Source organism: Microtus pennsylvanicus, chromosome 3 (assembly GCF_037038515.1).
Source record: "Microtus pennsylvanicus isolate mMicPen1 chromosome 3, mMicPen1.hap1, whole genome shotgun sequence".
Taxonomy (NCBI): Eukaryota; Metazoa; Chordata; class Mammalia; order Rodentia; family Cricetidae; genus Microtus; species Microtus pennsylvanicus.
In genome coordinates this window covers 76,857,197-76,880,006 of record NC_134581.1, presented here as the reverse complement: position 1 = coordinate 76,880,006, position 22,810 = coordinate 76,857,197, and the positions used below count along the sequence as shown (strand labels likewise).

Here is a 22,810-nt window from a genome sequence, read left to right as displayed (position 1 = left end):
GCAGAACAAAATTTAAAAAATAATTTAACTTTTTAAATTGTTATTGTTGATGGTACTGTGTGCTAATGTGTGAGCGCAGAGGGCAAATGCTAACTTGTCAGGTCTGTATAGCAAGCACTTTACCCACTGAGCCATCTTGCTGACCCACTGTGTTTTAAATATTTTATAATTTCAAATTCTAAACAAATATCTCTTAACACAAGCTTTAGCTTTTCATAGTTAGGTTTATCATCTAGAGACTTACTTTTCCCCAAAAGCTTTTCTCCAAAATTCTGCAGCATCTGCTTTAGTAATCCGAAAAGTGTCTCCTTGGAAGAGTCCACTTGGAAAGATGCCTTTCAGTTCTGCCAGCATGTGGCTGAAGATCAGGGATAATTTGGTTAGGTTTCGCCTACAAATGATCAAAGTACAATAATTAATACATAAATTATTGATTTCTTTTACATTTTGTTTTGTTTTGTTTTTTTGAGGCAGGGTTTCTCTATGTAGCTCTCTGGCTGGCCTCAAACTCAGAGATCCTCCTGCCTCTATCTCCTGAGAGCTGGGATTAAAGGTATGAGCCACCACTGACAGCAAATTACTGATATTTTAAGTGCACTGAATTCATTATACAAAGTAGCTTAACATGAACATGAAAATAAGTGAGAGGAAAAAGTGTATTATTGAAAGAGCTACTGTTCTTTATGTAGGGCTTCAGGAATTATTTTGCTCTAGCAACAAATGAAAGATGGCAATCTAATGTATCCCATCTCTCTCCCCATTCAAATAAATGTCATACAGTAAATAAGAAAAATTCCTGAAATCAAATATTTGTGCTTAAAAGCTAACAGGAACAAATTTGCTTTAGGCTTACAGGTAAGAGATTGCTTCAAACAAACATGACAACTTCGCACATCCATGACCACACACACAAAAGAAATGCAGTGTCCAAATGTTGGTTAATACATCCAAGATGAAAGCATTGTCAATAATAACTATAAATGTCCAGACTTGACAAATATTTTCACTAAATCACACTTGGTGAAAACTGTACTAAAATTTCTAAATTTTACTGAACTACTTCTTTTTACCAAAAAATGAAACGTTAACATCCAAAGCAAATATGTACATATACTACCATTGTTCTTAACAATCAATTAACTTTGTCCTAGTAACCTCTACTTAATGGATGTGACTATAAAGACCCTACACGGTACCAATTTAACACAGGTGATACCTCTAATTTTATCAGATTGTCCTCATTATCTCTAATGTCAGCACCACACAGAACAGGACTTAGATGTTTTAGATAATTAAATACCAAATCAACTACCAATTTGACATATTTCCATTGTCTTAATAATTTTCTATTTATGTGCTCAAAACTCTATATTCTTATTATATAACTGGACAAAATCTCAAACCATGATTAATTATTGATGTTCTACAAAAAGCATCTTTAAAAGACATTTTCAGGCGGGCAGTGGTGGCGCACACCTTTAATCCCAGCACGCAGGAGGCAGAGGCAGGTGGATCTCTGTGAGTTCGAGACCAGCCTGGTCTATAAGAGCTAGTTCCAGGGCAGGTTCCAAAGCTACAGAGAAACCCTGTCTCAAAAAACCAAAAATAAATAGTTTAATTAATAAAAAAAGACATTTTCATCTGTTATGCTACAGCGTCACCATCAGGTGCTTTTTGTCTTTTCAAGGTAAAATAAATGCAGCATGAATCAACTCTGACTTTGCAAACTGCTGCTGGGACATTTCTAGTCAGCTTTAACATACCAGTTTCTGTTTACCCTGATGTGTGTGTTCTTCCTTGCACTAGTCTTCTGCTATTGACCAAAGTAGAATCTAAACTTCAGATCAAAAACTCACGACACTTAGCCACATAACCTTTGACCTACAATTTGTTGTGCCTACAAGATGTGCTGGAATAAAGGCTGCGCAGATGTTGTGAGAGTGGCCAACCAATGACTGGCCCAGCCTGAATCCCATGCCACCAGAAGGAGCCCATCCCTGACTACCTGAAACGCCAGGACCCAGACGACCCAGAGGCTAGATAGCCCAGAGACCTAGGATAGAACCAAATAGCCCAGAGACCAAACACGACTGGCAAAAACAAAACAAAACAAAACAGGTCAATCTAATGATGCCTAATGAGATTCTGCTATACTCATAGATCAGTGCCTAGCCCAATTGTCATCAGAGAGGCTTCATCCAGCAACTGATGGAAACAGATGCAGAGACCCACAGCCAAACATTAGGTGGAGCTGTGGAAGAGGGGGGAGTAAGAATTGTAGGAGCCAGAGCAGTAAAGGATACCACAAGAAAATCTACAGCATCAACTAACTTGGGCTCATAGGGGCAGGCTCACAGAGACTGAACCGTCCACCAGGGAGCCTGCATAGGACTGACCTAGACACTCTGCATATGTTATAGTTATGTAGCTTGATCTACTTGTGGGATACCTAACAGTGGGAGCAGGGAAGAGGCTGTCTCTGACCTTTTTTCCTTTTTTCCTTTTTTTTTTTTTTTTTTTTTTGGTGTTTCAAGGAAGGGTTTCACTATCTGTCGTGGAACTCACAGAGATTCGCCTGCCTCTGCCTCCTGAGTGATGAGATTAGAAATGTGCACCATCACAAGGCCCGGCTCTGACTCTGACTCTCTTGTTGGCTATTCCTCATACTGGGATGCCTTGTCAACCTTAATGGGGGGGGGGGGCTTTTTTTTAATGCCTTTTTTTATGTACATTGGTATGATTCCCTGGACTGAAGTTATAGACATCTGGGAGCTGCCATGTGGGTGCTGGGAATTAAACCCAGGACCTCTGAGCCATCTCTTCAGTTTCCCCCCTCCACAACACCTTTTTTTGAGGTGCTTAGTCTTACTGCAACTTGATAAGCCATGTTTGGTTGATATTCATGGAAGACCCATCTTTTTCTAAACAGAAATGGAGGAGAAGTAGGAAGAGAGCAGAAGAGAGGTTGCGGGGAGGGACTGGAAGGAAAGGAGGGAGAGGAAACTATGGTCAAGTTGTAAAATTACCATCATCATCATTAAAATAGGGCTGGTACAGGACTGCCTCAACTAGATAGATACCTTGGGTTCAATTCAGTGTTAGGAAGGAGATTATATCCTAAGTAATATATGAAACAGAACTTAGCAGAACACTAAAGTGCCTAATGGGAACCTGAACCAAGTAATATAGAACACTATGCTAAATGTTAGCTTGTGAAGACAGGGAGAGCCTATGATTAACAATACATCCCAAACTACTGAAAACGTATGATGTGTAAAGGACACTGCTACAGGGCCAGCAACAAGATGGCTCATTGGGTAAAGACACTTGCTGCCAAGCCTGATAACCTGAGTGTCATATCTTATGTGAAGGAAGGACCGAATAACTCCTGAAAGTTGTCCTGTGACCTCCAGTGACAATAAATATAATAAAGAAATTTAAAAAAAGTCAAAAACAGAGGCAAGAGATTCTAAAGATGACTTAGCAATTAAAATCACTGGCTTCAAGATAGAGCAGTCATTGGTTCGACACTTGATGTAGGATGTCCTTTTGTATATGTGTTGCTTTTTATTGGTTGATGAATAAAGCTGTTTCGGTCAATGGCTTAGCAGAATAAAGCCAGGCAGGAAATCTAAAACAGAGATATATAGAGAAGAGTAGGTGGAGTCAAAGAGACACTATATAGCTGCCAAAGGAAAAAAGATGCCATTACTGACTGATAAGCCACAGCCTCATGGCAATATATAGATTAATAGAAATGGGTTGATTTAAGAAGTAAGAGTTATCTAGGAATGTGCCTAAAACACTGGCCAAACAGTGTTTAATTAATATAATTTTTGTGTGATTATTCAGGTTTGGGCAGCCAGGGAAACAAAAGCACAGTCTCTGTCTACAGCCACTCCTACAAGTTCTGAGTCACCATTGCCCTGCCTCAGCCCATCTGGCAGACTGGATAGATTGTAGGCCGAAGGTTTTGTGGCTGGACTGGTGTCCCAGGCCTACCACTCCTCTGTACCTTTTTTCTTTGTTTTTTGTTTTTAAAGTTTCCCAAGACAGGATTTCTCTGTGTAACCACCGTGGCTATACTGGAATTCACTTTGTAAACCAGGCTAGCCTTGAACTCACGGAGATCTGGAGATCCACTTGCCTCTGCCTCCCAACAGCTGGAATTAAAGGCATGTGCCACCACTGCCCACTCATCTAATTGATGCCCACAGCACAAGAGAAAGCCTATATCCTACACTGCCTGAATAGCCCAGAGACCTAGAGTAGAACCAAACACAACTGTCCCCCCCCCAAAAAAAAAGTGAATGAAATTCTACTATACTCATAGATTGGTACCTAGCCCAATAGTCACCAGAGGAAAGAGAAGAGGTTTCTTATGGCAGCTAGTGGGAACAGACGCAGAGACCTAGAGCCAAACATTAGACAGAACTCAGGGAATCCCACAGAAGAGGGGAGCCAGTAGGGTCGAGGACACCATGAGAACAAAGTCCACGGAGTCAACTAAGCAGAGCTCATAGGAGCTCACAGAGACTGGTGCAGCAATCACAGAGCCTGCATGGGTCTGCGCTAGGTCCTCTGCAGATATGTTAAGGTTGTTTAGCTTGGAATTCTTGTGGGACTCCTATTCCTCCTACTGGGTTGTCTCAACCAGTCTTGATGAGGGTTTATTGCATCTTGTTATGCTGTGTTCGGTTGATAATCCTAGGAGGCCTGATTGTTTCTGAAGGGAAACAGAGAGCGGTTGATCTGTGGGAGATGGGAAGTGGCAGGGAGGACTTGGAAGAGTGGAGGGAAGGGAAACTGGTTGAAATACATTGTAAGAGAGAAGAAAACTCAGGTTCAGTTCCCAGCACCCAAACACGACAGCTAACTAAATTGCCTAACTCCAGTTTCAGGGGATGCTATATCCTTTTCTGGCTTCCATGGGCACCAGGCACACATATAGAATATACTTACACATGCAGGCAAAACACTTACATACACATTTAAAAAAGAGAGAGAGATAAATCTTTAAAATTGTGTTTTAAAAAATATGTAGGATGACAGCTTATGCTAGAGGATGTGCAGTAAGGGGAACACTCCTCCATTGCTGGTGGGAGTGCAAACTTGTACAGTTGCTTTGGAAATCAATATGGTGGTTTCTCTGAAAATTGGGAATCAATCTACCTCAAGCCCCAGCAATACCACTTTTGGGCATATGCCCAAAGGATACACACTCACATCACAAGGACATTTGCACAACTATGTTCATAGCAGCATTATTCATAATAGTCAGAATCTGGAAACAACCTAGAGATGCCCCTCGATGGAAGAATGGATAAAGAAAATGTAGTAGATTTATACAATAAAGTATTACTCAGTGGTAAAAAACAATGACGTCACTGGGCAGTGGTGGTGCACGCCTTTAATCCCAGCACTTGGGAGGCAGAGGCAGGCAGATCTCTGTGAGTTCGAGGCCAGCCTGGTCTACAGAGCTAGTTCCAGGACAGTCTCCAAAGCCACAGAGAAACCCTGTCTCAAAAAAACAAAAAACAAAAACAAAACACCCCAAACCAAAAAAAAGGGTTTACATCTCACTTTTTATCTGAAAATAAAGCTTGATTCCCATGTTGTCCTCTCTTGGGTCTACTTGTTTCTGTTCTTCAGCTTTTGTTCCAAACCCTTGGAGATATTTCCCAAGCTCTTTGCTGTTTTTCATTCTCTACAGTTTCTTTTCTCTTCCTTTGTAATACCAGAACTTCAAAAACCACTCTGAGCAGAGCTAGGAAGAGGCCGAGTTAAGAGCATATACTGCTCTTGCAGAAAACAGGAGCTTCAATACCAACACCCACATCAGGTAGCTAACCTGTAATTACCTGTAATTCCCCTTCAAGGAAACCCTCTAGCAAATCCAATGCCTCTAGCCTCCACAGGCACTGTTAGTCGTGTACATACGTATACGTATACACACACACACACACACACCATAGAAACTCCCTATCTTAGATTTCCATAGCTTCTAACTGCTCACCTTATTTATCCATCAACAGGAGCACTTGAAAATGACACCATCAGAATTAATGTTCGTTCTCAAATCTGCTCTTTCTTCATAATCCTATTTTGTATTTAATGATGGTGTCTCATATTTCCCATAAACAAAATTTTTGGCTTCTTCCATTTTCCTTATTCTCATATTTGATTTGTCAAGTTTGAAGACAGTGTGTTTTCAATTCCCCTTTGAATTGTACTATTTTTCTAATACAAATTCCTTACTGATTTAGTTCTATGCAGGGTCAATCTTACCTTTCTATAAAATTTCATTTTTATTTAATGTAAACATTGTGTGTGTGTGTGTGTGTGTGTGTGTGTGTGTGTGTGTGTGTGTGTGTGTGTGTTTCAAGACAGGGTTTCTCTGTATAGCCCTGGCTACCCTGAAACTTGCTTTGTAGATCATGTTGGCCTCAGAGATCCACCTGCCTCTGACTTCAGAGTGCTAGGATAAAAGGCATGTGCTACAATGCCAAGCTTCATTCTTATTTTTTTAAAAAAATTATGTCTAGTAGGCTCTTCAACAAAGGTGTTCTCAAAGGCCTCTCTAAATGGTTACCTTTAAGTTGAACCTGAGAAAAGATAAAGACTCTTATCATGTTGGTATCTTCTGCTCTCCAAATATTTTTCCACTAAAAATCTACCAGATATAATGTTGTGTGGAATAAGAAACAAAAATGTATGCCAAAATAATAATGGACAGAAAGCTTTTATAAATCTATGGAGTAAGCCACAAAAAAGGGAAAGCTATTGATGGTAAGGAAGTAATGGTACCAGCTACCTAAGATGAGTTGAAAGTGCTGACTGAAATAGTTACTGAAAATCAATTTAACACATTTTCCTATTCAAAGAAAGAGCTCCTCTTCCCCAAGCCAGCAGACATCTCTTAAAACCACCAGATGTGCACCACAATCATACTTCTCAAGAGCAAATAAGTCTCTAAAAACTCATGGGTTGGAGTTTTCTAAGAGATCTGAGTTGCAATTTTGCCCAGTAACACTTCAAGGCATTGGGCTTAGGATTCAGTGTCTACAGTGTTATTAGCAGAATCTATCTTTTTTTTTTTGGTAACAGTCCTAGCTGTCCTGGAACTAGCTCTTGTAGACCAGGCTGGCCTCGAACTCAAGAGATCTGCCTGCCTCTGCTTCCTGAGTGCTGGGATTAACAGACACTTATTTGGGTGTATGGCTAAGTAGGCAGTACTTGTTAAAGTCCTGTCAGAGTTATCAGTTCCCACACTCTATCATTCTCCAAAGACCAATGAATAACACAGCCACTGCATCTTTTGCAATATGCTGAAGACGGAACTTTTTGTTACAAACTCCCAATAGCTGCAAGAAGCACAGGCCTTTCTGTAACAGCAGAGAAAGGTCATTCTGTACTTCTTTTGGCTCTAACCACCCACATCTAAGGAACTGCAAACTGACTTTATGGCCTTCAACTTCCTCTTCCCCTCTCTCAATTTCCCCATGATTAACTGCTGATTCTATGTGCAAAATCAGTTTTGGTTTTTTTGGTGCTAGGTATCAAACCCCATGGCCTTGTTTCTCAAGGGGAAGCAGTCTGCTGCTGAGCTACACGACCAATCCAGCATCAATACTTTTTTGGAGGGTGCTGGTTGTGAGACAAGGTCTTGCCTAGCTGGCTAGGTATTTACTATGTGATACAAGCTGGTCCTTTTGTTTGTTTGTTTTGTGTTTTGAGACAGGGTTTCTCTACACAGCCCTGGCTATCCTGGACCTCACTATGCACACCAGGTTGTCCTTGATCTAGAGATCCACCTGCCTCTGATTAATGGTAACAGGCACCACCACTCAGGCAGGTCTTAAATGCACAGCAACCCTCATGCCTCAGCCTCCCAAATGCTGTGATTACAGACCTATAATGCCAGCTTCAGTCTTCTTTAAAAAGTCAATATTAATCTGTCTCAGCACTAGGGAGGCAGAGACAGGTTCTCACAGACCTCTGAGTTCCAGGCCAGCCAAGGCTATACACTAACAGCCTATCTCAAAAACAAAAAATACCATGATTATTTGATTATTTCTATTCAGCCTACCTTAGGTATGAAGTAACAACTGTACTGTATATAATTTCATCTAATAATGAACTAAGATTTGTACATTGCTAATAATATAAAAGTACATTAAAAGATTAGATAGGTAATTATAGCTCCTGTTTTATCTTTAAAAGTGAAAAAAAGGCTGGAGAGATTGTTCAGCAGGTTAAGAGCGCTTGTCTTATAAGCTTGAGGAACTGAACTCAAATCCTCAGATCCCATTTGAAATTGGACATGATAGTACATAGCTCTAACACTAGCACTGTGAGAAGAGCAGAGACCGGAAGTTTGCTGGCCGCCAGTCTCGCTCCATGCTCAGTGAGAAATGTCTCAAGGGAACAGGGTGGAGAGTGCTGAGAGTGTGTTGGGCTGCAATAGTGGCACATGCCTTTGATCCCAGCAGTCAGGAGACAGAGGCAGGTGGATCCCTGAGTTGAGGACAGCTAGGTCTACAGAGAGTTCCAGGACAGCCAAGGCTACAAAGAAACTCAGTCCTGAAAAACCAAAAAAGTAAAAATATGAAAATAAATAAGCAAACAAATACATAAATAGTGAATGGGCAGAAGCAGGCGGATCTGTGAGTTTAAGATCTGGCAGGGTGACATCCCTTCCCCCCAAAAAGATGAGTAGTAACTCTTTCTTGTGTTAGTGAGAATGCCTCATCCCTCTGAAATGCTATGATGTTCAAAAAGTAAAAGGTAGCTGAGAGGTAAGCATTAAAGTGGAGACTCTCCATAGGAAGCAATGTGATGATGTCTAGACAGTGAAAGCAAGACAGTCACATAGTCGAGGTTACAGTTCTGTGAAACTCCTTTGGTAGTGATAAATTTCCAACTGACAAGATCTCATTTATATTAACAGTCAAGAAGACCAGGATCGAAGTGTATTTCCTGTCCTGTTAACGTAGTGGACTTGGGCAGTTTTTTAACCCCTGTGGGCCTCTACAATATCAGATGTGTTCAGAGGAAGCACAAATAGCCCCATCAATAAAAAGCTATGTATTTATGCCATTCCATTTATATTCAAGGTGGGAAAGCTACCTGAACTTGACCATTTAATTTAGATTCCTAAGACTGAAGAGGAAACACAAAAGATCACCAGTGCTTATCTTCCTAAGTCTGAGGACTAGAAGCTACATCAAGAAATTATGGGGCTGGAGAGATGGCTCAGGGCTGGAGAGATGGCTCAGAGGTTAAGAGCACTGACTGCTCTACCGGAGGTCCTGAGTTCAATTCCCAGCAACCACATGGTGGCTCACAACCATCTGTAATGAGATCTGGTGCCCTCTTCTGGCCTGCAGGCATGGAGGCTGAACACTGTGTACATAATAAATAAATATTTTTTTAAAAAAAAAGAAATTATGCCATGGGGTTCAGACAAGCAGCAAATAAAGCATTTTCTGTTTAAGAGTAAGGACCTGAGGTTAAAAAAACCCCAGAACCCACAAAAAGCTGAGCACAGTCGTACTTATTTGTAATCTCAGTGCTCCTACACAAGATGGAGGGTGGGGGGATGGTGGGGACAGGAAAATTCCTAGAGGCTCTTGGCCAGCAGTGGCAGCAACAGAGACCCTGTCTCAAGTAGAAAGTAAGGCCAGACCTTCATGCCTATGGAATGGCACATACATATACATATTCTACACACACACACACACACACACAATTTATTATTTGTAAAGTATATTTCCTTTTTGCCTGTCAACAATACAAATTAACTAATGTCTTATGTTATTTACATAAGTAACTACTTACATGGAGCCTACCCAAGGCCAGAAAAATGAATCTAACTTGTTAAAGTACTGTTATCTGTACTAGGGACTTGCTAAATCCAAGAACCTGGGAAGTAGCATGCCTAAAGAATTTTACACTTTCTAAAGAAATAACAGACACATTAAATAATAATAATAATAAAAAAAATCACCTTAGTCATTTCAAACAAAACTCATCCCAAAATGGTTCAAAAATTTAAAAAGGTTTAATTTTGTTTTGTTTTCTTTGTTTTTTTGTTTTTCGAGGCAAGGTTTCTCTATATAATAGCCCTGGCTGTCCTGGAACTAGCTCTTATGGAGCAGGCTGGCCTCATACTCACAGAGATCCACCTGCCTCTACCTCGTGAGTGCTGGATTAAAGATGTGCACCACCACCACCCGGCAAGGTCTAATATTTTTAAAGAAACGAAAGTATTTTATTTTTAAAAGCAGTTGTTTGCCTGGTAAGTTAGCTCAGCAGGTAAAGGAATTTACTTCCCTCCAAAATTGATAACCTCAGTTCCATCCCTGGGTCCCACATAGCAGAGGGAGAGAATCAACTCCAGAACATTGTCTCCTGACCTACACTCAACATCACGACACTAGCAACCACATACAGATACATGTAGAGTAAAATGTAGTTTTAAAAAATTAAATTTAAAAAGCAGTAATTTAGCCAGTTGTGGCAGAACATGCTTTTAAATGACAGGTAAATGTCTGTGAGTTCAAGGACAGCCTGGTCCACAATATTGAGTCCCAGGTTAGCCAGAGCTACACAGTGAGGCTCTACCTAGAAGTAAATAAATAAAACCAAACAAATAAATACAGCAATTTAGTTAATTGTAGCTCATGGTATAGTAGCTGTAAAACTCTTTCAAAATGTATGTAAGTAGCAGGTGTGGTGGCTTTAACCCATAACTGAGGTTAGGAGGGGTTACATAGCAAGACCCTCAAAAAGAAACAAAAAAAAACCCCAAGGGGTTGAAGAGAGGGCTTAGTAGTTAAGAATACTTGCTGCTCTTGCAGCTCACAGCACCCAAAAGGTAACTATCAATCATCTATAACCCCATCTCCAGGGGATGCAACAACCTCTTCTGGTTCCCATGGGGACCAGATACATGTGGTACACTTACATAATGCTTATAAAATATTCATAAACATAAAATAAAAATAAATAAAATAAATAAATCCTTTCTTAAAAGATAGAAGAAATGTGTCCTCTAATAAAAACCAAAAATCTGTGTCACTGGGACAGAAAGACGTGCCCTGGGTCACAGCGGAGAAATCTGACTTTCAAAAGTTGTCCTTAAACCCCCCACATGGCAGGCTGTGATAGGCATATGTCCCCTAACACAAAATAAATAAATAAATAGATAAATAAATAAATGTAAATTTTAAAAGCCTTATAATTAGAAGGTTTCATTAACAAAATATTATGGGAAGCCTGAAATATTTTAAACATAAATTTAGATAAAAAGCCACCTTAACAATATGGGCTGGAGACCCACACAGGTAGTTGTATTTAAACGTGAAGTGACCGATGCCTGTAAGTACTTTATATACTAGTACTATTTCAAGTGACAACTGTAGCTCTTCACTGGTCAAATTCCAAAACCTTGCTATCCAACACCAGTATCATCTAAGAACGCTCAGTGGGAAACATGCTGAGAAGACAGTTGGAACTCAACAGGGAAACATGCTGAGAAGACAGTCAGAACTCAACAGCAGAATCCTCCACTCAGCACAGAGTAACCAACTTTAAAAATAGACATCACGGAACTTCTTTCAACAGGAAGTCAAAGAAGTACTGCTTAACTCTTATCTACTGAAGTTGTTCTTTTAAAAAAGACAGAGCCTGGAGTCATAGCACACATTTGTTATCCCTTAGCACTTGCTAAGAAAGGGGGGATCTCTACTTCAAAAGCAGTAAGACCAGCATGAGTTATGTAACAAAAACATATCCCAAACACATACAGAGAAACACATGAATATAAACTACAAAAGGAATTCTCAATCAATATATTTAAAAATATCAAGGTTTTTTCCCCCCATTAAGTATATATAATATCAGCCAGGCATGGTGGCACATGCCTTTAATCCCAGCACTCGGAAACAGGCAGATATCTGAGTTTGAGGTCAGCCTGGTCTATATTGTGAGTTCCAGGACAAGCAGGGATACATAGAGAAACTCTGTCTTGAAAAACCAAAAGGAAAAATAAAAAATAAAACACAAAGAAAATATATATTTATATGTAATACCATACTCACGGTCCATCCAATTTATGACACATCCCCACCCACACTACTTGGTAATAGTAAGTAGTTAAAGGAAACACTAATTCACCAAAGCAAGAAGGCAGAAGCCCATGAGTCTTCAACAAACCCTCCATAATTTATACTTTATGAACTTAAGAATCAGTCATGTGTGTGTGTATGCTAGGCAAGTTCTTCACAACTGAGCTAACCTCTCAGCAGAATTATTTATTTTTATCTTATGTATATGATGTTTTGCCTGTATGTATGTGCAGTATTCTCATGCAGTGCCTGAGTAAGCCAAGAGGAGGGGCAGGATCCCTTGGAACTGGAGTTACAGATGGTTGTCAGCCACTGAATTTAGGTCCTTCCAAGAGCAGCAAGGGTTCTTAACCACTGAGCCATCTCTTCAACTCTCAAAAGAACCTTAATTCAACCTCTTTATTCCTTCCACACACAGCTCTGGCCAAGAGCCATCAGAAAGTACTCATGTTCTCATTCCAATTTATCTTTCTAAACAATGCTCAACGTCCTCCCAAAATATTCTGTACTTTTCAGGCCCCATGCTTTTTATGGTGGTAGCTCATGAACAGTACGTGCATCTCCTCATGATCAATTTCTTTCTTTTTATTGCTAGAGATCTAACCTACCACCACCTTGTGCATGTAAATACTCCACCACTGAGCCACACCCCAGTCCTCAGTGTTAACGTTGTAAGCTTGTTAGTGTCAGATCTGGGGATCTCTACATGACATCTATTTTCCCTTCCAATGACTATAGTTATGGAAATCTTATCTAGTCTTCAGCATTCTCAAATCCTACCTCTTTGGGAAGGGGAAGAGAAAAGCCACACACCTACATTTAATGTCTGTTCTAGGCTTCTGAACAAACTGTGACATCTTGTTCAGACTTTTCACAGGCTCTGCTATGCCCTGTTCAGCAGTTACTATCTTCCTTCCATCATCTGCATGACAATTCCTTAGGGGCAGAGCAGAAAGAGTGTCAAATTCTTTATGTACTGTAGTTAGGTCTTACTCATTTGTAAGTGATCTGTTAATTTTGAAGCAATTTTTCTGAGAAGTTATAAAGATAGCAGTTTCCATAGACCTCCTCTCACCCACTTTCTGCTTCCTCTAGCACTCTACCATCTTAAATTAGGCTAGATGACACTAAACAGAACAGCCAGCACTGCTTAGGGGAAAGGACCTGGTTCTATCCCCACAAGTGTCCAAAATTAACCAATCAACTCAAGAAATCAGCATGAAAACAGTAATCAGAGTTTCTCTGTGTAAACCTAGATGTCCTGGAACTCGCTCTATAGACTAGGCTGGCTTTGAACTCACAGAGATCTGCCTCCTGAGTGCTAGGATTAAAAGTGCGTGTCACCATTGCCCAGAAAAATATTCTTAATGAAGCCCTAGATTTTTTTCCAGGTCTTACTTTCCCACACCCAACCCTGGACACCATAATCTACTTGTTCTTTTTACCTGCTATGGTAGTAGTTTTTTGATCTTTAATTGTTTTTCATGATGACTGTTTTTCAAAATACTGGTTTGTTTGTTTCTTCTACAATGTCTTCAGCATATCTGACTTACATATTTATATTTCACTGAAATTATGAATTCATGAAAAAAGCAGGAATAGGTGCCCTTTATCACATGTTACAATATCTCACTGACAGTACTTTGATCACTTAATTACAGTAATCACCACCATGCTTCTTCACTATAACGTTATTACCAGAAAAGGTTGTTTTTCATGGGTATTTCCTTTGCACCAGACAAATGCACTTAAACTTTAAAACAGTATGACACATTTGAATTAAAGTATGGGTCAGATGAGGTAGTATACACCTGCAATCCCAATATTCAGGAAGTTGAGATGATCATTAATTCAAGGCTAGTAGCCTGGGCTCTATAGCAAGATCCTATCTTGAAAATCGAGATCGTTTTGGAGGTTAGTAACTTTGTGGGTTTTTTTTAGTATAGTTAGAAAACAAAAAATAGCTCAAGAATCATGGTGAGTGAGCCACTAATTGGCATTAGCCCATGTACTGTGATTGTCTTAGAGTCCAGAACTTGTCTGGAGCTGAGAGCCTAGCCCACAATATCTTTTCTGTACCAGCTTCCAAAGATTATTTCTATAAACTAGCAGCAACACAGTTAAGCAATCCCCATAACTTTGTTCAAGGAAGCATCCTTTAAGGCTAACTAATGGCAAGCACTTAAAAATAAAATGAAAAATATACAAACAAAACAAATTACACTGAACAGGAGACAGTTCTAATAGAATCTAATCAAATATGTAAAGCCTATCCGGTTATGATTAATTATTTAACTCCAGAGTACACAACACATTAAGCATCAATTTCTATTTAAACACATGGACTTCTCTGAATCAACACATAATAACTATAGTTACCAAGTTTTGCTGTCCTCAAAGACTGGGAAATAATGTAATTTTTTTTAGATCAGTCTAAATATGGTAAAATGAATCAAAGCCAGAGAATTTTCATCATCAAAGCCATCTCGTCAGTTTAGAGTAATGGACCATACATATACTTTATAATTTAGTATAACTTGGTAAGTTTTCTAGACTTCAAAGAATGAATGGCATTTTTACAGACAATATGGGAAATGAAGCAAATGCTACATTTCAGAAGAGAGAGAGCTGTGTAGCATAATCATGGCCGTATAATAAAACCAAAAGAGTAAGGGATTTTACAAATGCAGTAGGGCATCATTAACAGTGTGGAACTGGGAAGTAAGATCCGCTTCAAGGCTGTAAATGACAGCCATATGCAAGATAAAGAGATCACAAAAGCAGAGAGATGAGTTGGAAGAGTACTGACAAAGAAAGGTATGGCATCCTGAATCATAAAAGAAACGGGAGCTATAAAATAAGACACTGCAGAAATCAAGATATGAGCTAAAATTGAGCCTGTGTGCAACTGAAAAGAGGGCACTCCTAACAACAATTAGAAATACTCCATGTTTCCATCAGGACGCACAGACACAGCCTCTTGGCATGCTAGATAAGTACACTACCACTAAACTACCTCCCCAGACAAAAGTTCATTTTTCTAAGATTCATTTTTAATTTAAGTGTATGTGTGTGAGAGTATAGGACACATGTGTTCAGGTACCCACAGAGACCAGAATAGGATTTCTCTTGGAGATGGAGTTAAAAGTAATTGTGAACAGCCAGACAAGGGAGCTGGGGACAGAACTCAGGTCCTCTGGAAGGGCTGGAAGCATTAAAACCTAATACGTTTTAAGGGCTTATTAGTTACCAGAAAATGATACTGGATTTTTATTGCCATATCATAGATTTTTAAAAAATGAGAGAAGTTCAAGGCAAGAGTCAATTTCAACAGCTTATGATCGTTACCACCACATTACACTAACACAATTAAGGAAGGAATTGTAGGCCTATAGGAATTAGTGTGCAAACAGAGGAGACCCTTCATCCAAAGGTGCTGACTGTGAAAGACCTCAAAAGATGTTAACATGTGATAATCCACATGCAAACTTGGAATCAGGCGCCAGGGAAAGAACCAATCTGTGGATGTGTACAAGATTGTTGTTACTGCTAGGAATAGTCTGGTCAGCCCATCTGTTAATTCTCTTGCACAAGACAAACTGAAATGGGGTTTCTCCCTCTCGAGGGAATGCCAGAGTAGGTGGGATTGGGATAAGAAATATAGAAAAGGATAGTATGGGGTTGGGGAGGATGGCTCAGTTGATAAAGTGCTTGATATGCAAGCATGAAGACTTGAGTTTAGGACCCTAGCATCCTTGTAAAAGACCTCTAAGACCCTGAATAAGTCAATGATCATTAAATAAAGTTACTAAAACCCATTTACCATCCTTCATACACAGCTATACACACATGTGGTGTGTGTAAACACAAACATCACTACTGACATTTTGTTTGCTTTGTTTCTGTTTTTGTTTGTTTGTTTTGAGACAGGGTTTCTCTGTATAGTTCCGGCTATCTTGGAACTCTGTAGACTAGGTTGGCCTCAAACTCAGAGATTCCCCTCTGTCTCTCAAGTGCTGGGTTTAAAGGCATTCACCACCAGGTCCACTGGAAGAGCAGTCAGCGTTCTTAATTGTTGAGCCATCTCTCCAGTCCCCACAAGCTTATTTTTATCTTGTATAGCTTATTCACCAATAAAAAATAATTCATTTTATTACCTGAATAATCAAAGTACATGAAATAAAAACATTTCCAGAGGCTTTTAATAGCACTAGCTACTCTTGCAGAGGACCTGGGTTCAATTCCCAGTATCTACATGGTGGTTCATAACTGTCTGTAATTCCAGTTCCAGGAGATCCAAATCCCTCCTCTGTCCTCTGTAGAGACTGTATGCACATGTTGCACTTATATACATGCAGAAAAGATACTCATATACATATAAAAATATTTAAACAGCATAAGGAAAACCAATTCCTTGAAAGGTAATAAAATACATTTTTAAAATGTTATTTTCGGGGCTGGAGAGATGGCTCAGAGGTTAAGAGCACTGACTGCTCTTCCAGAGGTCCTGAGTTCAATTCCCAGCAACCACATGGTGGCTTACAGCCATTTATAATGAGACCTGGGGCCCCCTTCTGGCTTGCAGGCGCACACGTGGAAGGAATACTATACACATAATATAATAAAAAAATGTTATTTTCATCTATAAATACAACTTTTAAAAGTTTCTAAATGATTATAGGCACTGTGGAGGTAGCTTGGAAGTAGAGCAGTTGTCTATCATGTGTGAGGCCTTATGTTAGATTCCTAACATTGCCTAAAACCCTAGCAAATCTATGCTGGGCAGTGGTGGCCTAGTAAAGTAGTAAAATATTTATGTGTGACTGTGCTTGTATGGAGGCCAGAGGTCAATCACAGGTGTTGTTCTTTAGGAGCTGTTCACCTTGTGTTTGATACAAGGTCTTTAACTGACCTTATGCTTGTCAATTTTGGCTAGGCTGGTATCCTCAGTACTGTAATATAAACATATCCACCACACCTGGCTTTTTATGTGGGTGCTAAAATCAAACTCTGATCCTCACTGCTTATATAGCAAGCACTCTACTGACTATCCCTCTAGTATGTATGAATGCACACATGTGTATCACATACACACACACCAACATTAAATGTATAAACTAGGGTTTATGCAAGAATATTTTTTCATTTGTTTGTTTTTTGTTTTGTTTTGGTTTTTCGAGACAAGGTTTCTCTGTGTAGCCTTGGAGCCTGTCCAGGAACTAGCCCTGTAGACCAGGCTGGCCTCGAACTCACAGAGATCCATTTGCTTCTGCCTCCCGGTATGTGCCACCACTGCCTGGCTTGTTTGTTTTTCATTTATCTCTAGATCAAGGTGGCCTGGAACTCCCTCTGTAGCCAAGGATGATCTTGAACTTCTGATCAGGTATGTACCTTTCCATACTTGTTTGTTTTTGTTTTCAACCAACAAATCAAACCTAGGACTTTATGTATGCTACACAAGCATTTCAACCACTAAGTTATAACCCAGCCCTGCTGGACACTATAGCTGTAATAACACACTACAGCAGGAAAACTATAATCATCTTTTGGTGCCAGCCATGTCTTCATGTCAGTCCATTATTAGCCTGGTATAGCCCACCATCATCTAGCTTCCCTGATCTTATGTTACACTGCCTTCACCTATTTGTAACCTGTCACTTGTGTCACTGAGAAAAAGTACTGAAACTGTGTATGAAATAGGGCCTGCCAAGAAGCTACATCTACAAACTCTTGATGAAGTGACTAAAAATTAAACAGTTATTACTCGGCCTTATCTAGACCAAAGGTTAATGACAAGAAAACTGAGGTCTTGTTAACAGAAACCACAATGGAAGCTGTCTTTCCTAAGGGGCTGTTCAGTCACACTCACTGAAGTTTAGAGTAGAAGAATGACATCATTATTATTTGTCCAACTAATAGAGAAAAATATCATTAAAAATAACAATGATACAAGTTAAGGAACATAAAATCTAAATACTTAAATTTCAACCACCCAGATACATTTTGTCAGGATGTATCTGGATGATTTAAAAGGAATGGGGCAAAGTTTACAGGAAGAGGAATAAAAACACCAATAAAGCTTTTTCTCTAATTTCTTTTTTGTTTGTTTTGTTTTTCAAGACAGGGTTACTTACTCTGTAGCATTGGAGCCTGTCCTGGAACTAGCTCTCTCTTTTTTTTTTTTTGTTTTTTTTTGTTTTTTTTTTGTTTTTATTGAGCTCTACATTTTTCTTTGCTCCCCTCCCTACCTCTCCCCTCCCCCCAAGGTCCCCGTGCTCTCAATTTACTCAGGAGATCTGTCTTTTTAGTCTAGCTCTTGTAGACCAGGCTGGCCTTGAATTCACAGAGACCCGCCCACCTCTGTCTGCCTCGGGAGTGCTGGGTTGAAAGGCCACCTGACTCTTATTTAATTTCTTTAACAATTCAATACATTGGACTTCAACTTTCTGAAGAAATTTCAAATTCGGCACACAGCACATAGAAGTGAAAAGGTAGGAGGCAATGTTGCTAACTTCTCTACAATTATTAGGCACCCCTGGCACTCACTGGCTCTGTATACCTCCTAGATGGCAAGGGCATTCTGTGGCCAGTTTCTAAGCTGGTTCTTTAAGACTCTCATTTAAATGTGGTTGTAGACCTCACAGGCATTACAGTTCTGGAGCAACTCTTAGCTGGCGTTATTAGAGCAGAGTGATTAGAGAAGTCTTTGCACATTTGGCCTGACATTCACCGCTTGCTTCTCTCTACAACACTCTGGTTTTATAAAGTAGCACTGGTGCTTGGGAAAGCAGAACATCGTGTCTTCACAGTCAGTCTTTGTACTTGCATTATCAAGCCTATATTCTAACTAACTGAACTATTATGTGACTGCACATTCCTGTGGTAAATCACACTGCTGAATATGCCTATGCTCAACAGACATGCCTAAAAAGTCTATTAAAGCATGTTTTAACTTCTCAGTTTGGCTAGTTTAGTATGTAATCAGATGCTTCAAAGATGTGGCCTTGCTGAGGTGGCAGGTGCCTTTCATCTCAGCACTCAGGGAACAGAGGCAGGCAGAACTCTTGAGTCTGAAAGCAGTTTGGTCTGGTCTATATAGCAAGTTCCAGGCTATACAGAGAAACCCTGTCACCAAAAAAATGAGAGAGGAAAAAAAGGAAAGGTGAATTAAATAAAGTAACCAATACCTGATATCGAAATAAACATACAGTGGTTCTGACGTAAATTAGCTACAGACTTGGGTAACTGGCTTAGCTTCTACATCTGAAAAGTACTGTCTTCATCACATACAGGTAAAGCGAACGCAGTGTGCTGCTCCAAAGTCTGACACTGCTGCACCAAGACTGGAGATCAGAGTGTGTGCTGGATACATGCATTATGCAAGCACAAGCTAAACATTCATTGCTGAACTTGAAAATGTCTCAAATTAAGTTTTAATTTAACTTCTGCTTTCATAGTAACTGTAGGGACTTGACTTATCCTCCACTCAACAAAGAACTTCGGAACTGGACAAAATATATGGAACAGTAATTTTTTGACATGGGAAAGCAGAGAAAGAGACTGCTGAAGAGAGACAAGTGAATGAAGTCTATGAATGCTCTAATAGCTCAGAGAGCTCAAGATCTGAGCCCTGGAAGGTGAGCCTAGGCAACCTCAGACTCTGTAGACACAGGGGAAAAACCGAGTCTAAGGGAGCAAAGGAAATGAATGTTATTCATAAGGTAGAATTATCAGGCCAGAGCTCTATACAGGTCAAATGCATTATCCATTGCACCACAGAGCCAGGTAAGAGAGCTACAGAGGAGATTAAACACACTGATAGACACAGAAAGTACCAGAGGCTGAAGAAGGATCACACTTGAAAAGAATATACCAGCCCCCAGCTATCTTGTTAATTCAGTAGGCATGGCGGAACTGTCCTAAATTAAAGGGTTGTTTTGGTCCTGCCTAAAAAAGGTTAAATGAATCGAAGTACTCAAATAACAGCACTATGAAGAATGTAAGAATATACAAATACCTATCCTCCCACAAGGCAAAATTAATAACCTGGCATCCAAAAGTTATCAGGCATACACCTTTAAGCCCAGCACTTGGAAGGCAGAGGCAGGTTGAGTTCCATGAGTTCGAGGCCAGTCTGGTCTACACAGGGAGTTCCAGGGCAGCTAGGGCTGTTACACAGAGAAACCGTGTCTTGAAAGTCACCCTGTCCCCCACCAAAAAAAGTTACCAAGCATACAATGAAGCAGGAAAATGTAACTCTTATTCAGGATAAAAATAAATAGATTTAATTCCACAAGTGACACAGAAGACAGAATTATCAGATGAAGATATCAAAATAGTCACTCTAACTATATATATTCCTTTTAAACAGGGCAAGACCCAGTGTGGTGGGCACGCCTTTAATCCTGGCACTTCCGAGGCAGAGGCAAGTGGATTCTTGTGAGTTCCAGGACAGCCTGGTCTACATAGCAAGTTCCAGGACAGTCAAGGCTATGTAGAAAGACCCTGTCTCAAAAGTGAAATAAAAAAGCTGGATTGTGGTGGTGCACACCTTTAGTCCCAGCACTTGGGAGGCAGATCTCTGAGTTAGCTGGCCTGGTCTAGAGAGTGAGATTCAGGACAACCAGGGCTACTCAGAGAAACCCTGTCTCAAAAAACAAAGATCAAAGACCAAAAACAACAAAAATGGGGCTGAAGAGATGGTTCAGTTGTTAAAGGCACTGTCTGCTCTTCCAGAAGATCCAGGTCCAATTCCCAGCACCCACATAGCAGTTCACAACTGTTTACCTCCAGTTCCAAGGGATCTGACTTTACACAGACATGCGTGCAGGCAAAACAGAAATGCACATAAAATAAAGATTTAAATCCAGGGCCTGGAGGAATGGCTCAGCAGGTAAAGAAACTTGCCGTGAAAGCCTGGCAACCTGGATTTAATCTCATGTAAAGGCAGAAGGAAAAAAAAGACTCCACAAAGTTGTCCTCTAACCTCTCACAAGTGTCAAAGCAAGCCCTTCATACTGTGCATGCGCAGTAATAATAAATAAAAACCTAAAAAAATCTAAATTCAACTTCAAGAGTTGAAATTTTTTATTATTTTTCACGAGAAGACATTAAAATTTACTATTCACTTTTATGTGTATTGGTACTTTGCCTCCATGTCCTTACATGAACCACGAATATACCTGATGCCCACCAAGGTCAGAAGGTGCCAGATCCTGAGACTGGAGTTACAAACAGTTGTAAGATCCTATATGGGTGCTGGGAATTGAACCTGGAACCAGGTGGTCTGGAAAAGCAGCCAGTACTCTTAACCACTGAACCTTTTTATTCATTTATTATTTTATGTGTGTGGATGTCTTGACTGCATGTATGTCTGTGCACCATATGCACACCTCGTGCCCTCAGAGGCCAGAAGAATACATTAGGTTCCCCAGAATTAGAGTTAACGGAGAGTTATGAGCCACCATGTGTGGGAACCAAATCCAGATCCTCTCTAAGAGCAGCCAGTGCTCTTAAATCACTAAGGCTTCTCTCCAGCCCAGAAATTAAAATTTCAAAGGGCAGGATTAACAGTGGATGCTTTAGAGCAGGAGTTCTCAACCTTCCTAATACTGAGACCTTTTAATACAGTTGCTCATGTTGTGGTGACCCCCAAACATAAAATTATTCATAACAGTTAATTTTGCTGTCATGAATCATAATGTAAATATCTGAAATGCGAACTTGTGAAAGGGTTGAAACCCACAGGCTGAGAACTGCCTCTTCAGAAGAAAAGCAACAATAAGATGAAGAGGGAAACAGAATTTATCCAAAATAAAATACTAGGGAGAGGATAAACATAGTACCAGTGGCTCTAGAACATAGAACAGGCAAGCAGTTTTCTGAATGAAAAATGAGAGGCAGAAAAACTTGGAGAAAATAGTGAGATAACAGCTTTCCCAAATGTGGTAAGATCTGAAATCTCAACAGCACTTTACGCAACTACCACAAAATATCAACATTATTAAAAATCTACGCTCATGGGCTAAGGAGATAGATCAGTGGGCAATAGTACTTGCCACCAAGCCTACCCAACTGAGTTTGATCCCTCTGACTCCCATGCTAGAAGGACAAAACTGACTCCTTCAAGCTGCCCCTCTCACCTATATGTGTGCCATGACATGCATGTGCATACATACAATAAATAAATTTAACTTTTAGAAGTATATGAATATAATACTTCAATAACCTTTCAGACAATCTGAAATATTAAAATTATCTCCATAATAGTTACACATCACATGACTCACCTTTTCTACTGTAGTGAGAGCGCATCCATGGCACCCAGAAAACAGTGACTAAGACTGGTAGTTCCAGAGACTGAATCAAGACAAAACCACCAAACTATCCATGCAGGCAGCAGCTGTGTTCTTTACTATGACTTACAATTAAACCAAATATTGCTTGCTTGCACTAAGAATTCCCTTAATAGCAAAATGGCTCAGTGGTTAAAAGCACTTGTCTCAAACTTTAACCTGAGTTCAAACCCTAGAGCTCACATAAAGGTACATGAGCCACAGCATATGTACCCAAATGTACACATTAAAAACACACAACACACTGACACATATACACACATAATTTTTTAAAAATTTCCTTAGTGAAATTGAAGTCCTTATAATCACTATTATTAATCTACA

General features: G+C 39.8%; 1 protein-coding gene across 1 annotated transcript in view; it reads right to left on the bottom strand.

The window, feature by feature from the left end:
- The window catches only part of Cbl (Cbl proto-oncogene), an 81,847-nt gene that overhangs the window by 19,833 nt on the left and 39,204 nt on the right, over window positions 1–22,810 (bottom strand). The window contains exon 3 of the mRNA XM_075966239.1: window positions 245–391. Coding sequence (XP_075822354.1) covers window positions 245–391 — 147 coding nt within the window. The remainder of the gene's footprint in view (window positions 1–244; window positions 392–22,810) is intronic.